General features: G+C 39.5%; 2 protein-coding genes across 4 annotated transcripts in view; one reads left to right on the top strand and one right to left on the bottom strand.

Annotated features, from left to right (window-relative positions):
* The window catches only part of SLC39A9 (solute carrier family 39 member 9), a 53221-nt gene extending 49257 nt beyond the window's left edge, over positions 1–3964 (bottom strand). For 2 of the 3 annotated variants that reach the window (XM_032405407.1, XM_032405408.1), the window contains exon 1: positions 3204–3964. In XM_032405407.1, the coding sequence (XP_032261298.1) occupies positions 3204–3299 (96 nt within the window). In that variant the 5' untranslated portion in view covers positions 3300–3964. Of the gene's footprint in view, positions 1–2049; positions 2545–3203 lie in introns of those variants that run through there. The other variant, XM_032405409.1, reaches the window with a different exon arrangement.
* A 374-nt stretch (positions 3965–4338) lies between these two features.
* ERH (ERH mRNA splicing and mitosis factor) lies at positions 4339–18108 on the top strand. Its single transcript, XM_032405406.1, has 4 exons — positions 4339–4431; positions 8668–8755; positions 14576–14696; positions 17608–18108. Exons 1-4 carry the CDS (start codon positions 4429–4431, stop codon positions 17708–17710), a joined length of 315 nt encoding a protein of 104 aa, XP_032261297.1. The 5' UTR covers positions 4339–4428; the 3' UTR covers positions 17711–18108.
* The last annotated feature ends 1363 nt before the right edge of the window (positions 18109–19471 follow it).

Below are 19471 nucleotides of genomic sequence, written 5' to 3'. Positions count from 1 at the left end.
CAGGTCTTCTTCCCTCAAAAAGGATGTGAATTTTTGAATATCACAATTTAGAACTGTCTTGACTAAAAAGACATCAAGTACGAAATTAATTTTGGATAGTTCAAAATAGGAATTGCTTCAGATTCTAACTTGGCAGGTGTCGATTTAAAGGGCATCTAAGACATTCCACTCTTTCTTATAGGTTTCAGTGCTATTTGAAGATGGTTTACCTCTGTAGTTTCAATTCTGCTACACTGACAAAACACAAGGTAGGAGATATACTGTGGAAGGGAGAACGTCAGTGATGTTAAAGATATTTCTAATTTGGAGAGCTAACGGAGATAATGTTAGTGGTGTTAAGACATTCCTAATTTGGGGAGCTAAGGTGCCAATTTAGATCCATGGTATTTTCATTCCTTCTTTACAGTGTTCATCAGAAAAACAAATACCATCTAATGGTCAAGTGCTTTGGATTGGTAATCAAACTGACTTAGTTTCAAATCCCATCTCTACCAGTGTCTACCATACTCTCTGAGCTGGAGTATACACATCTGGAAAGTGAGGTTTAACAGTATCTATCTCACAGTCTCCTCCTGAAGATTTAATAAGACAATGTGCCATCAGTGCCTGGCACTACACAGAAGGAGCTCAGTAAGTTACCTATTATTAATATTATTAAGCAGATAAATTTCAAGAACACTTATCCATAGAATATCCTAGGGAAAAGAAAGTTTTTCAGGAAAATATTCAATCAGATTTTATCTAGATTTTATTTGATCCAAATACTTTTATCAAGCAAAGATACTTATGAAACAATAACCTTACAAGACAATAATCTGAGGAAAGGCAAAATTACTGATTGCTTTCCAGACACAGGTAAATTAGAATGCAAAGTGTAAAATGTTTTATTTTAGAAATGAAATTCCAAACAGACATAACATTAATATCTATTGCATTATCTGAAGAGAATAAAACGTTAACATACCAGACAACGCAAAAGCCCTGAAAAATGCAACTCTGTCACATCTATTTCAAAAAGAACCAATTGTAGGAGAAGAGCATACTGGCTGAACAAATTTGTTCTTCAGACACAAATGTTTGATTTGTTGGTAACTCAAAGCCCCAAAGATATCTATTATTGAATGAGTCAGTTATTACAGTTAGACACAAAACTTTTTAACACATGAAAAACAAAACAAGACTTAAAATGAAAATTAATGAAAAGAAAGAATACTAAGAAATACTAAGAAAATACTAAGAAAAATACTACAAGGCAGGGAGACGAGAGGAGAAGGCTGTTCCAAATGGAACATTCATGGTGAATAGGAATGCCAACCACCAAACTAGACCTTTCAGATCCAAAACAAATTGCTGAGAAGCTTCCAGTAACTGGAGAGGCAGATGGAGGAGTCTACCCATTATTAGAAGTCTGTTCCAAATAAAGGCTTAAAAATTATAATTTTGAACAAAGTTCTAAAAATGAAAACCTTAAAGTTGTTTTCATAATCATTAAGAACAATCCTCAACATTTTCTAAAGTTCTTATTATGTTCTAGAATACAGTCTTGAGCTCATATTAATTCATTACATCCTCACAACAATCCTATGAGGTCATTTAATAGAAGAGATTTTGATGTTAAATAGCTTGCCTCAAATAGTCACGCTGATTTTGAACTACACTACCTGTCCCAGATAGTTCCTGGGAAATTAGTGCATTACTAATATCTTAAATTCTTTATTGAAGTAAGAGCAGCACTACTTTCATCTGCATACCTATGGGTCCATACGATTTTAACACATGAAGAATGTGGCATTATAATCCAAACTGGTCTGCCACAAGGAAAGTATGAAAATGAGACAAAGCCTTCAAAAAATTTTATACAATATGAATATTACAATTATAGGAGTAACAGACATAGAGGAGTATGTCTATTGAATATAATAACACTACATTTGGGCTTATATTTTGTATGTCTTTTTTTCCATTTCATTTTCTTAGTATTTAATTTTTATAAATATATTGGTCTGCAATGGAATGGAAATTAAACAAAAACAAGAAGTGGTCATTTACCAGATAGTTGGAGGAGCAGGCTCACAAAGTACTGGACAGGTGGCCCAAATAAGTGAGGTAGGCTTCACAGTCAAGGAGGACTGTGACAATCTACGGCTAGTCAGCTCTAGCCAACTGTTGCCTTGAGAAAATACAGACAAAAATCAATAACAATAATAAAAATACTCTGCTATCTAACAAAGTAAGTCTGTGGGCTAGTTTTGGTATGACTACCAGTTTGCTCTTTCATGAAGCTACTTCAGGACTGGCAGTGAAACTGGGCCTATTTTACTGCTGAACCCCAAGATACTCATGAAATCCTGTTCCCTCCAAATGTAGTAGTTTTTCTCCCTAAATCTTTTGAGCACTGTGCATGCTGTGAACTCTTTATGAAGAACTTACCTGCATTTTCAGTGAACAATGCTTTCATCTTTCTTCCACTAATGTTTGTTCAAGTAATAACAAATGAACAAATTAACCAAATGTCAAAACATATTAACAAAAAATTCATTTCTAAGCAAAGATTTGAAACAACTTCAAATATCCATTCCAATGCCCTCTTTCTTTAACAGAAAATGTGAGTTAAGAACAATTTAATTTAGTTTTTTTCTTATCTTCATTCTAATACAAAAAATTCAAATCACCAGAAAACTTTTTTGGATTCTAATCCAAAAAACTACCTTTCCCCCCCCAAAAAACTATGCTTCATTTTCTCAAAAAGAGGAGTTATCCTGATTTCTATGCATATTGACAAATAATATTCTCCATTTATGTTTCCTAATAGCAATCTGGAACCTCAATTCCTTGGAACCTCTGGGAATCAAAAGAATGTTATGGTGTTATGGGGATTAACATAACAATTAAAAAATTTAAAAAAAAGAATGTTATGGTGTCTCTTTCCAGGAAAAAGCACAGAGCCCTAAATTTTTGTGTGCCATTTCACAAGGTTCAGAGTACCCCAGGATCTTCGGTGGATCCACCCACCCCAAATTGAGGACTCTAGTGCTTAAAAAGAGGTTCGTTTCTATTATGAAATGCTATACATCTTTTTAAGATAGCCCTCCTTAGTAAGACCTTTAGCTCTGAGATTAATTGGGGAAGCAGCTTCCCTTTACAACTGTCACTACTTCCTAGCAGCCATCCTGACAGCTGACAGAAAATTGAGAATTTCTTACCTCAGAGAAATTAACAGCCAAGGGAACGATTCCAGCCACGTAACATCCCACCAACATAGCCAGAGACAACAGACTAATGGAGATGAAATCATCCATTCTGTCCTCCTTTATTTACCCACCGCCAGCAGACTACAAATTTTCAGTGGCTTCAAAGGGTCCTTAGGTTCTTAAACGCGTGTGGTGTTTCCAAGAGAACAAGTGGACTTTCCAGTTCTTTCGTCCTCCCCACCAGCAGACGTGTTCACGAAACCCTTCTCTGGAACGCACCTGGAAACAGCCCCTTTTTCCTGATATTAACACCAGACAGAACTTTCAGCAATCTCAGGTCCCGGCCCCTGCGTTTTCAGATGCCAGTCACTGGATTCCCTACGGTTAACAGTTAAAGGTATGCGGAAGAGCGATTTCTTCAATGGTCGGAATGGTGGCACAATGGGCCCACTCCCTCCACAGACAACGTCCCAGGGGGCAGCAGGAAAAGGAGGAAAACCCAAGCAAACTTGTTCTTTCTCCCGGCGCCCCTATGTCCCTGGGGCAGTCCCCCCCAGGCTGGGACCAGCCCACCAGTCCCAGCCAACTCTCCTCCGAGTCTAGAATGGGGAAAGAGTCCTGCAGGTCTCTAACGATGGGCTCAGGGGTTCAGCAGCGAAGCTGATACGAAGCTGTCCCTGCCCTATACCCGATGCTGCCCATATTACTCCACTCCGCTGGGCCTTGACCCGGAGCCACCGATACTACAGCTGCCATGGCCGCCAAGTGGCACCTCTTCATTACATCCACTTCCGGATTGCTTCACCGCCCCGTCCTTTAGAAGAATACTTCCGGGTTACAACCGACCTATGGCCCGGGAGTCTTATGCTACCGCCATTTTTGAGTAGGGCTAATGAAAGATGTCTGGTGTCAGAGTCTATATCTTTGTCCACTCTAGCCGTACGTCTAATAACGAGAGTAAGGAAGACAGTGTCTTGAGAAGAAATGATATTTTTCAAGTTCCGCAGCAATTCCCTTTGTATGTCATCGCCCTTATCCAAGATGGCTGAGACAGAGTCAGTATCCGCTCTAGCTGCCGGAAATGTGCGCGCCTCTATGGTCCAAAAGGCGCTTTCGCGGTGCGTTTCTGACGACTTCCGGCGGCTCCTCTCGCGGGGATTGGCTGTTGGCGGCGTTGCGGCTAAGCTCGTGTGCGGCGGCGGTGTCGGCAGCGGCTGCAGCGAGAGAGTTTGGCGCGATGGTGAGAAAGGCCTCAGCGGCTCCCCGGTCCCCCAGCCTCCGGGGCGGTCCCAGCCCTGTACATCTTTTCCCCACCCCATCCAGCGCGAGCGTGCAGCTCCCCGGCCCACCAGCTTGTGGCTGGACCCTTCCCCTTCCCGCCGCGGAGACGCTTGGCCTGGCACTAGGCCCCGGAGCCCGGGTCCGCCCTACGTTTGCGCGCCCGCCTGCGGGCTCCGGCGAGGCGTGCGGTGTGGAGGATGCGCTTTCTCCCAATTGCAGCTCGGTAGAGGCAGGCGTGGGGATGCTGTTTTTTCCCTCCAGACTCTCTGGCCCAATGTAGGAACAATGGCCGAGGGGTGTCTGACAAACCTGTTACCAAAGCTGACAGATTCAGTGTACTGCACCCAGCGTGTGGGCCGGGAGGGGTCGTCTTCGCTTTGTAGTGCGCTTTCTCAACTATTCTCTTTTGTTTTGCTGTGCTCTGTCTTTAAATATACATATAACGTTTTTTCTCTTTTCCAAGACTCCAGATGCCTGATTTGGCGTTTCTCCCAGCTCTCAATCCTGTTCGTACTCATTCTCTTGGGACTGAAAGCTGAAAAGATAGGCTCAGCTGAGGGTTCCTTAGAATCTGATCGGGGTGGTAGTGGAGTGACTGGGTATTTTGTTTGTATTTTTTATTTTATTCCACCAAAAAGGAGATGCTCCACAGGGATTATGAGGAATCATGGTTACTTCCACACTTCAGCTTTCGTTTTCTGATTGCCGCAGTTACTGTTAACAGGTTATGCAGCTGTTGTTGGCAAGGAACTTTTTGAGGTTGTACTTTTCTGAATTGAAATGTTTCAGTGTTTGACCCAACATGGTTTCCCAGAGAGGACTAGGAATTAGAAGGCTGGGTTTCCAGTTCTTGTTTTGTCATAACTAGCAATGTGACTTTGGACAAGTCTTTGATCTCTTAGTTTCCTTCTTTGCCTTTTATGTCACTATTTGGTATTGTGTTATAATGCTTAGATTAAAATCTGAGGAAGTGACAGCAATTAACCCATTCTTGTTGGGCAAATATCAGTGATAATTTCTTCTCAGGCCAAGTAGCATTAAAAATTAGAATTTGTATGTAAAACAATTATTGGTTCAATAGTCTTAAATACCTTTGCTTTATTAAAGATAAAAGCTTTAGGTGTGGGTTGTTTGGTGTTTTGTTTAGTTTTTTTTTTTTTGGTAGTTTGGGAGAAGCATTTGAAGCTAATGTGCAAATCGTATGTATTGTTCTTCTGTAGCAGTACAGTGATTCTTAGAATTCGTGTGTGAGACTTTTAAAAAGTAAGTCAGGATTAACTATTAAAGTGATTGACTTGTGCCTGGTAATCAGAGAGAATAAGAATTTTATTAAGGTAATTCTGCATATCTTTTCCTGATTTAGATTTTGCAATTTTTTTTTCTATTGTGAGAAATTTAAGTATATATGTATTTGCCTATATGTACTTATATTTTGCATATATATTTGTTTTTTAATAAAACCAAACAGGGCGCCTGGGTGGCTCAGTCGTTAAGCGTCTGCCTTCGGCTCAGGTCATGATCCCAGGATCCTGGGATCGAGCCCCGCATCGGACTCCCTGCTCCGCGGGAAGCCTGCTTCTCCGTCTCCCACTCCCCCTGCTTGTATTCCCTCTCTCACTGTGTCTCTCTCTGTCAAATAAATAAATCTTTAAAAAAAGAAAAAAAAAGAAAAAAAGAAAAAAAATAAATAAAACCAAACAGCTTCAAAAATAGCTCCAGTAAGAAGAAAGTGATCAAAACTGATTTGGGAAGTTTTATGATCTTAAAATGTTAATAGGAAAGCACTGCCACTTAAAAATAATACTCGTTTCAATTACAGATTTGTAAATTTAGTCATTTTTTGTTCTTAGTTTTTAATCCTAATCTTTGGGTAGTAAGTATTGAAAATAGTGAGCTTTGTCAGAAGTTCATTCTAAGACTAGATGTAAACAGTAGCATACTGAATAGCCATTTCCATATCTTTACTCTCTTAAGTAAATTAGTCCCTTAATTTGCATTAGAATGAGAACAAAATTAATATAGTAGCAACTGGTGTGGCTAATATACAGAGCGAGCCCTACTGCAGGAATGCTAGTGTGGTTTCTATAAAATTATTTTCTTCTCAACATATGACCCATCGAAACTTTTTTTTTTTGAGTAAGTGACTTAGAAAAAATTCTGTATAACAAATAATCTAATAAAATGCTTTCTCTGGTTTATAATGCCTATTTAACAAAGGCCAATTACCCTTCATCTCTTGTCACCAGCGTCTATTTTTATCTCAAATCCTCTCAAACTTTTCATCAGAATGAGTTAGTTCTTGATGGGGAGGGAGGAATATGAGCAGTTTCTTTGATTTTTATATAGTGTTCAGAGTACTGGGGTTTTTTTGGTGCTTATTCAGAAACTCTAGGCCTCAACTATTCAGTTCCAATATCTTGATGGTTGAAAATTCTGATCATTTCAAAACAGTTTGGGGGACCTGTCATAAAGTATTTTTTGGACCCCAAAATAATAGTACAGTAAAAGAGAAGAATGTGAATAGTTTGAAGACTGGGTGTACAGTGAGGTTGCATCATACTTGCATTTAATTAATTGACTTTACACACTTGGCAAAAGATTGAAGGGGCCATAATTTCGATAGGACCAATAGTTTGGAGACATTTTTGGTTGTCACAGTTTTGCCTAGGAGGAGGCAGGGGGTTCAAGTGCTACTGGTATTTAGTGGGAATAGGCCAGGGATGCTTCTAAACATCCTACAGTGCACAGGACTGCCTCTATAAGGAGGACCCTTCAAGCCCAAATTGTAAAAGTACAGAGATTGAGAAACTGTGAAATAGACCCACTAACAAAAACATGCCTCCTACTGAGCATGATGAGGTGGAAGATGTTAAGTCTATCTGCTGTTCTTCAGGCATATTCACAGTTGTCACAGTTGATCATCTATTTCGTGTGATTCTAGTGTTTAAAAATACGTGATTTTGAGATAGTATAGCCTCTTAAGGTGAGTCGTCTACTGGGTGAATAGCTTAATGGTTTTTCTAGGGTAATGTTAACTATATATTAATTTTATACTGCCTATTTATCTTCTGCCTTCACGTTGGAAAAAACATAAATCGGATCCAGTGCTTACAGTCATTAATAGTGTTTCTCTTTTTCTCCTTTTATCAGCCTACATCTGAGTTTTTATTAAGGGACTTAATAGGGCTAGAGATAGAAAGTGAACGTGGAGATAGAAAACCTAAGTGGGTTTATGATTTAGTTGGGGAGAAAGATAGGAAAGAAAAAAACAGTACAAGGTAGCTTATGCTGAATGCTTACAGGCAATAAGTACAACAGTTGGAGAAAACAGCCTTTAAGGACTGGGAGACCTGGGGCACCTGGGTGGCTCAGTTGGTTGGGTGGCTGTCTTCGGCTTAGGTCATGAGATCGAGCCCCATGTCGGACTCCCTGCTCAGTGGGGAGTCTGCTTCTCCCTCTCCCTCTGCTTGTGCTCTCATAAACCCACTTAGGTTTTCTGTCTCCACTGGTCACTTTCTATCTCCAGCCCTATTAAGTCCCTTAATAAAAACTCAGATGTAGACTGATAAAAGGAGAAAAAGGGAAACACTATTAATGACTGTAAGCACTGGATCCGATTTATGTTTTTTCCAACCTTAGCACAACTGTGGAGTCACATCTACATACATACTTATGTTTCTCACAAAATATAATATCTAGTTGGGGAGAAAGGAAAGAAAAAAAAAACAGTACAAGGTAGCTTATGCTGATTGCTTACAGGCAGTAAGTACAACAGTTGGAGAAAACAGCCCTTAAGGACTGGGAGACCTGGGGTGCCTGGGTGGCTCGGTTGGTTGGGTGGCTGTCTTCGGCTTAGGTCATGAGATCGAGCCCCATGTCGGGCTCCCTGCTCAGTAGGGGGTCTGCTTCTCCCTCTCCCTGTACTGCTCCCCCTGCTTGTGCTCTCGCTCGTGCCCTCTCTCTCAAGTAAATAAAATCTTAAAAAAAAAAAAAAAGGACTGGGAGTCCTTACAGAGAAGCTATCAGTCCACCTTCTGACACCACGCTTACACAAAGGCATAAATGTAGGACAAGCACCCTAATAGTGTTTTAATAACCAATGATCATTGTGTCGTGACTGGGGATTTTATATCATACTATGAATTTCTCAAATATGAGTTAGAAACTTACGTTGAAATCACTTTTCCCCCTGCAGTCTCACACCATTTTGCTGGTACAGCCTACCAAGAGGCCAGAAGGCAGAACTTACGCTGACTATGAATCTGTGAATGAATGCATGGAAGGTGAGTTTAAACACTAATCAAAAGTTTGTATTTTTGTTTTCCTAACCTTCACTATTAGAACATGTCTCATTTAGGAACTGGGCTTGTTTTTCCTCCAGATTTCTTGAATTATTAATTTGAACAGGGAAGGAGGATATTAAGGACCATATTTGTTGAATATTGAAACATTGATTATATATATTATCTTTCTGCTGCATATATTTTTTTTTCCAGCTCATGATTACAATGAATGACTTTCTGAAGCCTCCCTTTGTTATGTTGATACTCCAGTATTTGTTGTGATATGTAAATATCTTAACAGTTATTCCTTATGTATTCTGGTTAAACTCAAGCACTATAGAGTTGTTAAGACAGGCTCTAGGGATACCTTCAGAACCTATTAGTCTGCTCATTGAACAAATAAACATTAAAAGCTGTTGAGGTTTGGTTACATTCCATCAGTGTTAGAAAATAAAAGTTAGCTCAGAGAATAAAGGCAAATTGAACCAAATAAGTATAATTTATTACGCATTTGGTAAGCTGACACCACCCTGAAGGAAACTATTAGCCCTTAATGTTTCTTTACTCAGTAAACCATTAGATGAGAGCACATAGATTGGATCATCACAAATTGGATTCATCCTTACATTTAATCATTATATCAAGTAAACCAGTTGTGCACATTCTGTACCCTTTTTAGCAAATTGTCCATTCTTCACTTCTTCCTATAAAGATTTTATATTCACTGTTTCTGCTGCTGGGCATGTCTCTCAATTTGTTGATTATCCAAAGCTAACTGGGTTAGCCTTAAAATCTGTCCTTGTAAAGCCAACAGTGGGTAGATCTGTGGGAAAAAAACTACTAGTAATAACTAGAGACATCTAGGTTAAGTTGGCACCATGCCTTCCTGATTGCAGATTCTCTTTAATTTTAAAAGAAGAGCAGCTCTTGTTCTTCCCTCATTTCAGGACCCTTCCTCTGCTGACCATTATGGTAGACTTTGCACGTGCTGCCTTATCTGTATTATTATGTTTGGTCTTTGATTCTGCAGGTACTCTGCCAACCTCTGCTGATTTTAGTGAAGCCTAACTTTTTCTTTTTAATTAATACACTTTATTTCTAGAGCAGTTTAAGGTTCCCTTGTACTCCCTTTCCCCACCTCCACAGTTTCCCCCATTAATAACACCTTACATTGGTGTGGTATGTTTGTAGCTGATGAACCCAATATTTTTTTTAAGAATTATTTGAGAGAGAGAGTGCACATAAGCACAAGCCGGGGGGGGGGGGGGGGGGGGGGCAGAGGGAGAAGCGGACTACCTGCTGAGGAGGGAGCTGGACACAGGGCTTGATCCCAGGACCCTGAGATCATGACCTGAGCCGAAGACAGATGCTTAACCAACTGAGCCACCCAGGCACCCCAATGAACCCAGTATTGATACATTATTATTAACTAAAGTCTACTATTAACTGAAGTCTGTTATTATTAACTAAAGCTCATTCTTCGTGTTGTACAGTTCTGTGGGTTTTACCAAATGCATAACATCATATATCCATTGGTACAGTATCATACAGAACAATTTTCACTTACCTAAAAATTCCTGTGCTCCACCTGTCATTCCTCCTCCCCACTTCACCCTTTGCCTCCTGACAACTATTGGTCTTATTGTCCCCTCCATAGTTTGCCTTTTCCAAAATGTCATAGAGTTGGAATCATTACCATATGTCGCCCTTTCAGACTGGCTGGTTTCACTCAGCAGTATGCATTTGAGGTTCTTCCATATCTTTTTAAATTAATAGATTTAGTTTTTTTAGAGTAGTTGCAGGTTTACAGGAAAATTGATTAAAAAGTACAGAGAATTCTATCACACCCCTTCTTCTCTACCCTCTCCTTCTAGTTTCCCCTTCTACTTAACATCCTGTATTAGTGTGATACATTAGTTACCATTGTAGAACCAGTACTGATACATTATTGACTAAAGGCCATAGTTTACATTAGTGTTCAGTCTTTGCTTTGGACATTTTATGGGTTTTGGCTTATATAGCGACAGGTATCTACCATTTACTGCCCTAAAAATCTAGTGCTTCACCTGTTCCTCCCTCCAAACCTCTGGCAACCACTTACCGTTTTAATGTCTCCACAGCATCACCTTTTCCAAAATGTCAGGTAGTTGAAATTACACAGTATATAGCTTTTTCAGGTTGGCTCTTTCACAAAACAGTGGGGTTTTTTGTTTGTTTTTAAAGATTTTACTTATTTATTTGTTAGCATACAAGCAGGGGGAGGGGCAGAGGGAGAGACTCCCCGCTGAGCAGACTCCCCGCTGAGCAGGGATCCCAGGACCCTGAGATCCTTATCTGAGCCGAAGTCAGACGTTTAATGAATTGAGCCACCCAGGCGCCCCCAAAGAGTGTGCTTTTAAGATTCTTCAGTACCTTTTCATGGCCTAATAGCTCATTTCTTTTTATTGCTGAATAATCTGTCATTTGGATATACCACAGTTTGGTTTTCCATTCACCTACTGAAGGACATCATAATTGCTTCCGGGTATTGGCAGTTATGATCCACCTGCTACAAACATTCGAGTGCAGGTTTCTGTGTGTACCTAAGTTTTCAACCCCTTTGGGTAAACTAAGGAATGTGATTGTTGCATCATATGGTAAGATTGTGTTCAGCTTTGTAAAAAGCTGACAAACTATCTTGAGATGTCGCTGCACCATTTTGCATTCTCACCAGCAATGAATGAGAATTCCTACTGCTCCACATCCTTCGCAGCATTTGGTGCTGTCAGTGTTCTGGATTTCTGTCATTCTAATAGGTATATGGCGATATCTTGTTTTAATTTGTAGTTTTCTTTGCATCATGCTTATTTGCCATCTGTATATCTTCCTTGGTGAGGTATCTTTTCAGATCCCTTGCCTACTTTTTAATTGAGGTGTTTACTTTTTTTTTTTTTTTAATATTTTTTTTATTTATTTGAGAGAGAAAGAATGAGACAGAAAGAGCATGAGAGGCGGGAGGGTCAGAGGGAGAAGCAGACTCCCCGCGGAGCAGGGAGTCCGATTTGGGACTCGATCCCAGGACTCCAGGATCATGACCTGAACTGAAGGCAGTCGCTTAACCAACTGAGCCACCCAGGCGCCCGGGTGTTTACTTTTTTTAATTATTGAGTTTTAGGGTGTTCTTTTTTTGGATGCTAGTCCTTTATCAAGATATATGTTTTGCAAAGATTTTCTCCCAGTCTGTGGCTTATCTTTTCACTTTCTTGATAGTGCCCTTTGAAGCACAAAAGTTTTAAATTTTGATGAACTCCAATTTATTTTTTTCCTCTCATGGTTTTGGTGCCATATCTGAGATTCCACTGCCCTGTTCAAAGTCATGAAAATCTGTGCCTGTATTTTCTTCCAAGTGTGTTATAGTTTGGGCTCTTACATTTAGGTCTCTGGGCCATTTATGATGTGAAGTGTGGGCCCAACTTTATTCTTTTGCATGTGACTCTCCAGTTGTCCTACCACCATTTGTTGAAAAGACTGTTCTTTCTTCATCAAGTTTTGTCTTTGTATCCTGGTCAAAAAACAATTGACCATAAATGTGAGGGTTTATTTGTGGACCCTCTTTTCTGTTCCATTGATCTGTATGCCCATACTTATGTATAAGCAGTACCATACGGTCTTTGTTAGTGTAGTTCCATAGTAAGTTTTGGAATTGGTAAGTGTGAGTCTTCCCAGCTTTGTTCTTTTTCTAGATCTTTTGGGTTATCCTGGGCCTCTTGTATTTTCATATCAAATTTAAGATCAGCTTGTCAATTTCTGCAAAATTAGGTTGGATTTTGATAGGGATTACATTGAATTTATAGATCATTTTGGGGGTCATTACCATCTTTTTTTTTTTTTTAAGATTTATCTGAGAGAAAGCATGAGCAGGGGGAGCCTGATGAGGGGCTCAGATCTCAGGACCCTGAGATATGACCTAAGCTGAAATCAAGAGTTGGATGCTTAACTGACTGAGCCATCCGGGTGTTCCTGGGGAGGATTACCATCTTAATATTAAGTCTCCTGATCCATGAACATGAGATCTTCCATTTATTTAAATCTTTAAGTGACATTTTATAGCTTTCAGTGTACATTCTGTGCTTTTTATTATTAAATTTATTCCTAAGGATTTTATTTTTTGATGCTGTTGTACATGGAGCTGTTTACTTAATTTCAGATCGTTTATTGTTGGGGTATAGAAATACAGTTGTATTTTGTATATTAACTCATATCCTGCAGTTCTGCTGTATTCGTTTATTAGTTCTAATGGTTTTGCGCGTGCGCCCACGTGTGTGTGTGGTTTCCTTAGGATGTTGTGTATACAAGATCGTGTCCTCTGTGAAGAGAGAAGTTACACTTCTTTTTTTCCAATCTGAATGCCTGCTGTTTCTTTTTCTTGTCAAGTCACCCGGGCCAGAACCTCCAGTACAGTGTTGACTACAAATGACAGAGTAGATATTCTAGTGTTCTTTCTAATCTGAGTGGGAAAGTATCTAGTCTTTCACCATTAAATATCATGGTAGCAATGGGTCAGTGCCTTTCTAAGATACATGGTGAATTCATTTTCCTGGTTTTTATTTCCTTTCTACTTTGACCTTTCCGTTCAGTAACTCGTGAGTGGTACTCTGTGATCATGGTGTGGTGTACCAGGATCAGTCAAAAACCCTAACTCAGAGAGCTTTTCATAGATCTGTCGTTGAATATTACTTAGTGGTTTTTTGGGTTTTTTTTTTCCTATTGGGAAGTTTACGAAGTCAATTTAGAGGTACATGAAGGACCTGAGTGTAGAGGATAGGACATGTTTTCCCAGATGACATTTATTCGCTTGTTCATTCATCATAGTGGTATTAAAAGCGTTTGATAGTGGGAATGGACAGAAAAGGTTATGTTTCCATTGTGTGGGAACAACAGGAGTATGTCACTGAATAAAAATTAAATGTGCTCTTTAGATAATTATATTAATGTGTGCTTGCTCTCAGTGATTTTGTTCATTGTCTTTGTATGACTTATATTTGAGTACCTACATGCTCTTACATGTGCTAATGCTTTTACATGCATCATTTTGCATAACCTTCACCATAGCTCCATCGAGAATATTGTTGTTCTCACCATTTGACAAGTAGTTCTGGGGATGGAGTCGTTAGTAAAGGACAGAACTAGAATTCAAGTCTCTGAATCCAGAGTCCAGTCTTTTAAAGTACTCATGACAATCTCTTCCTCGGTGCCAGTTTTGTTTTTGTTTGTTTTTTGCATTGTATCAAAATTTGAAAGCAGGATAGAAAAGCCTCTATTTGTCATCCATCATTCCCAAATGCGGTGTTTTTCTTTATTCTGAGGCTTTAGGAATATTGTTTATTGAAAAACCTGATAAGACTCACACTGTCATCACTTGTTTAAACTCTCATATGCCAAGTCTGTAAAGTTCTTTTAGACCTAGTGGCTTGAAGTAATCATTTTATTTTATTTTTAAGGCATAAAATACTTAACATTCTGGCGAATATATAAAATTAAAAGAAATTTGCTAGTGACAAACGTTAAAACAAAAGTGACCAACTTACTCTTCTTTTCCCAGCCCAACTTTATAAAAATAAATATTAAGGGGATGCCTGACTGGCTCAGTCAGTGGAGCTTGCGACTCTTAATCTCAGGGTTGTAGGCTCAAGCCCCACGTTGGGTGTAGAGATTACTTTAAAAAATTAAATCCTTAAAAAAAATTAAAATACTATGGTATTGCTATATATATGTTATATATATGCTATCCATATCTAAAGTTTATACAATTGTAAGATCTTGGTTTTTCTCCTCTCTTAGGTGTTTGTAAAATGTATGAAGAACATCTGAAGAGAATGAATCCCAACAGCCCCTCTATCACATATGATATCAGTCAGTTGTTTGATTTTATTGACGATCTGGCAGACCTCAGCTGCCTTGTGTAAGTATTAGCCACCATATCTCTTAAGGTGTATTTTTCTGTTGTATATCCAGCTGTTTGAGGTGATTTATGGTATTCTGAGCTCACTGTATGCCTCACACTGATCTTTGCATTTTGACTACTATATAGTAATATTTCATCTACATATGGCTCATAAATTAATTTGGCAACATAAAGCTAATGGCACAGGAAAAGCTTGAGAATTTTGCTAATTGATGGAAGTTAGTATGCAGAGAGAATGCTGAGAAGTTCAAAGTCCTGATCTTGGTTTCTTAAACCAAAGTCGTTTGGGGGGGGGGGTGTTTTTTGTTTTGTTTTTTAGGTTTTTTCCCCCTCAAAGTCTTTGTCCTAAAGCAGTTGGCTTTGGGTTAAAACTAAGATGATTCTGTTTTCATGACAAAGGAAAATGAGAATACCTTATAATGAGATGATCTTCAGTAATCAGGTGCTTGAATCTTACATGGCAGATACTGTCATAGAAGTAAATATGTTTTTGAAAAATATATACGTCCTACTCACAGGCACTTCCTGTGACTCCTGGATTATGACTGGGGCCAGGCCAGGACTTGCTGTTTCACCAAAGTGAAAACTTGTATTTTGTTGGAATATTTGAGTTTTACTTAACTAACTCAAAACATCCCAGTGATTTAGGTCTGGTCTTTATTTATTTTTTAAGATTTTTTATTTATTTATTTGACAGAAAGAGAGGGACAGTGAGAGAGGGAACACAAGCAGGGGAGTGGGAGAGGGGGAAGCAGGCTTCCCGCTGAGCAGGGAGCCTGATGCGGGACTTGATCCCAGAACCCTGGGATCATGAACTGAGCTGAAGGGAGACGCTTAACAACGGAACCACCCAGGTACCCCAGGTCTGGTCTTTAATGAAATATATTAATAAGAAGAAGAAAGGTTTTTTGGGGTTTTTTTTTTTTTAAGGGTTTTTTTGTTTTTAAAGATTTTATTTGAGAGAGCGTACGTGAGAGCATGACTGGGGGAGAGGGGCAGAGGGAAAGGGTCAAGCAGACACCCCACTGAGCACGGAGCCCTACATAGGACTCAATCCCAGGATCCTGAGATCACGACCTGAGCCAAAGTCAGATGCTTAACCGACTGAGCCACCCAGGCGCCCCCAATATGAAAGTTTTGTTGGGGCTCCTGGGTGACTTAGTCAGTTAAGCATCTGACTCTTGATTTCGTCTCAGGTCATGATCTCAGGGTCTTGGGATTGAGCCCTGCATTGAGCTCTGTGCTTAGTGTGGAGTCTGCTTGTTCCTCTCCTTCTGCTTCTCCCCCCGACCTTATGCACTTCCCTCGCCCCAAATAAATAAATCTTAAATGAGTCTGTCCCACCCTGATACAGTTCTGAAAAATTGTTCTTTCTTTAGTTTTTCTCCAGTGTTGATATAAATATTGTAGACTATTGAACCATTTCTGAAGCAGACTAGATTAACCCTTATTTAATTAGGAGGCACTAATAGGGCACCTGGGTGGCTCAGTCTTTAAGCTGATCCCAGGGTCCTGGGATCGAGCCCCTCATCAGGCTCCCTGCTTAGCAGGGAGCCTGCTTCTCCCTCTCCCTCTGCCTGCCGCTCGCCCAGCTTGTGTGTTCTCTGTCTCTGACAAATAAATAAAATCTTAAGAAAAAATTAGTATCTACCTGCAGGGTTGTAATAAGGATTAAGTGAGTTGATTCAGATAAGTACTAATTGATAAATTAAATAATTTTGTTTTTCTAAAGTATCCTTTAGGTTGGGTTTTTTTATTATTTTTTTAGGCAAAGTATATCTTTATCTCTCTTGGATGCCATGTAGTGCTGCTTTTTTTTTTTTTTTGCCATGTAGTGCTTCTACCACATGGTGCACATGGCTTTGAAACACTGAAGTGATTTTTATTTGTGCAATCTCTGGTTACTTATTGTCTGCTTTTTTATACTCTAGCCTTAGTTTTTTACCCCAAAAATGATTTTATTGCTTAACCAATGAGATTTCAGTGGTAGGTCACTATTTGAGTCTTCTAAAGATATCTTGAGTGGTTGGCTATTTGGTGATACCTTGGCCTCAGAACGCCTGGAGTCCCACTGGAGTCTCATTGCTAATGCTGCAGGTTTACTTTACTTACTTACTTTACTTACTTACTCTCCTGACCCTCTTCTGATTAGAGCCATTTTGAAGCTTATTATGTCTTCCATTAATTCTCTACCAGCCTCTAGCGTGATTTATTTTAAGAAGCAAATCCTGGGGCACCTGGGTGGCTCAGTCAGTTGAGCAGCTGCCTTCAGCTCAGGTCATGATCCCAGGGTCCTGGCATCGAGTCCCACGTTGGGCTCCGTGCTCAGTGGAGAGTCTGCTTCTCCTCCCTCTGCCCCTCCCCTTGCTCACACACTCGAGCATGCTCACTCGCTCTCTCAAATAAATAAAATCCAAAAAAAAAAGCAAATCTTGAAATATAGGTTAAAAGTTTTCCCTTAACACTTTACAGGGAGGAAATCTTTTGGTAGTAACATGTTTTTTAAAGATTTTTTAGTTAATTCTAAATAAATTTAGCAAATCTCAAGTTTGTACCAGTGTTTGGTTTTTATATTTTAATTACTAAAGAAACCATAAAAGTTGTTAACTAGATAGAAAGAACACACGGTTTCTAGTCATACTTTGTCAAGAAGTAGATGTGTAACACATTGAGCATTTAACTTAAGATTTCTAGATCTTGGTTTCTTTTTCTGCTCTAAGATTGTACTTGGTGGTCTAAAGTTCCTATGGCTTAAAATTCAGTAATGTAAGCAGCTCTTTTATGTTTTCATTAAGTCCATGTATAAACATGCACACCTGTGCCATCATTGGGCAGTTATAATTTAGGGTTTTAAAAACACGACAGTAATTGACCATTATAACTTTGCTTCTGCCTTTCTGTTCCTCAGTTACCGAGCTGATACCCAGACATACCAGCCCTATAACAAAGACTGGATTAAAGAGAAGATCTACGTGCTCCTTCGTCGGCAGGCCCAACAGGCCGGGAAATAGTTGAGTTAGAAGCAGTAGGGGGATGGGGGTGGGCTTGGAACACAGGTGTGTACAGCGTGCTGTAGTGGAAGTTCTGTATTATAGTAATCCTGTTTCCATTTTGGTATACTCTAGCCAGGATTGAATGTATTAGATGAAATGTGAAGATCTTGTTCAATCTGAAACCCCCATTGTCCCCTTCCCCTCCCTTTTTTTTTTACTTAAACATTTTTATGATAATTTAGATGGAAGTTGTTTGTCAGTTAATCTTGGTTCCAGTCCTTCAAACTGTTCATATCTGCTTTATAACATTCACTGTACTAACCCTTCTTCAGGTTGGGGTAGGGGGGTAGTGACAGTTTAGTTACATGCTCAAGATAAAGTCTTAGTGAAAAATGAATAAATGTTCTTTAGTTATATTTTCCCCTTGAGTGATTTTTTTTTCTTGGTCTCCGAACATTGAAGTTTCTTACAAAGCATTATCAGTTTCAAAACCTATAGGCTGCCACACAAAGAAGTTGAAGAAAGCTTATGTATGTGTTGAATACATTTCACTGTGGTTTAGGTGAAGCTAACAAGCTTTTACCTCGTTTTTCCAGCCTTATAAGTAAATCTTGATTGTAGCTCCAAGGTTTGTACTTGCTATTGATGCAAACATGATGAAAGATTTTTCTGGTGACCTAGCTTGTCTGTAGGAGCCAGGTTAGGTCCTTAGTTTTGGTCATGTACTCTTTCTGGGAGGTTCTTGTGCCCTTCTCATAGCCTTCAGCAGTTGAACACTGTTTACCACTTCTGTATGAAAGCTGTAAGGGTAATGGAAAGACCACAGAAAAGGACAAGATCATTTTGCTTTTGATGGAAAGAGTGTTGATCACATGACTCGAACATACACTGTACTGTACTGCCAGTCATCCAAGTGTGCAAACATTCCCTGATTCTGCTTCTCGCACACTTCACCAGCAGCCAGTATCTTTACACACTGTAAGATGGGCAGTTTTTTTGGAGGCTTTGTGACGGGCCTTCCCCATGTCCTCAGCCCTACTTCCACATTAGAGCCTTAACCATTTTTCCTATTTTATACAGAATGAAATTCTGAGTTAGTAGTTATATGTGCTCACTTTTACTGTAGAATAGTTATTCTGTTAATGAAATGTCATCACAGTATCAAAGGATCATTAAAATTAGGGTGCCTTGGGGCGCCTGGGTGGCTCAGTCAGTTAAGTGTGTGCCTTTGCCTCAGATCATGATCCTGGGGTCCTGGGATCAAGCCCTGCATCGGGCTCCCTGTTCAGCTTCTCCCTCTCCCTCTACTCCTCCCCTCTGCTTGTGCTCTCTCTCAAATAAAATCTTTTAAGAAATAAAATTAAGGTGCCTTACTAAGTTACGTATAGCTATGGTTAGTATTTCACTGTGAGTCAGCCAGATTTTAAAGCTAAAATGTTCCCAGTGAAAAAGGAATAGATCCCAAAGTAAGTCAGATTGTCTTGCTTTTCATGTGGTCTGTCCTGCCAATACAGTTTTATTTCTGTAACAGATGTGATCTTGGCTTCATTTTTTGAAAAATACTCAAGCACGTCTGGAGGGAATGGGACCCCTTGATACTCAAATACAGTTTCTAATGTTAGGTTTAGAGAGGAAAATATGATTTTCTAAGGAAAGTGGAAAACACCTGGGTCCTAGATGTTGGGTGATGAGCACAAAGGGAAAGGGAGCAGTATTCAGATCATATTTTATAAGGCTTAAGGAAGAATAGGACTGGAATAAATGTGGACATATATATAC

The sequence above is a fragment of the Phoca vitulina genome, unplaced genomic scaffold (assembly GCF_004348235.1).
Source record: "Phoca vitulina isolate PV1807 unplaced genomic scaffold, GSC_HSeal_1.0 scaffold7, whole genome shotgun sequence".
NCBI classification, from domain to species: Eukaryota; Metazoa; Chordata; class Mammalia; order Carnivora; family Phocidae; genus Phoca; species Phoca vitulina.
Note: the sequence above shows the minus strand (reverse complement) of the source record. Positions and strands in the feature narration are given on the sequence as shown.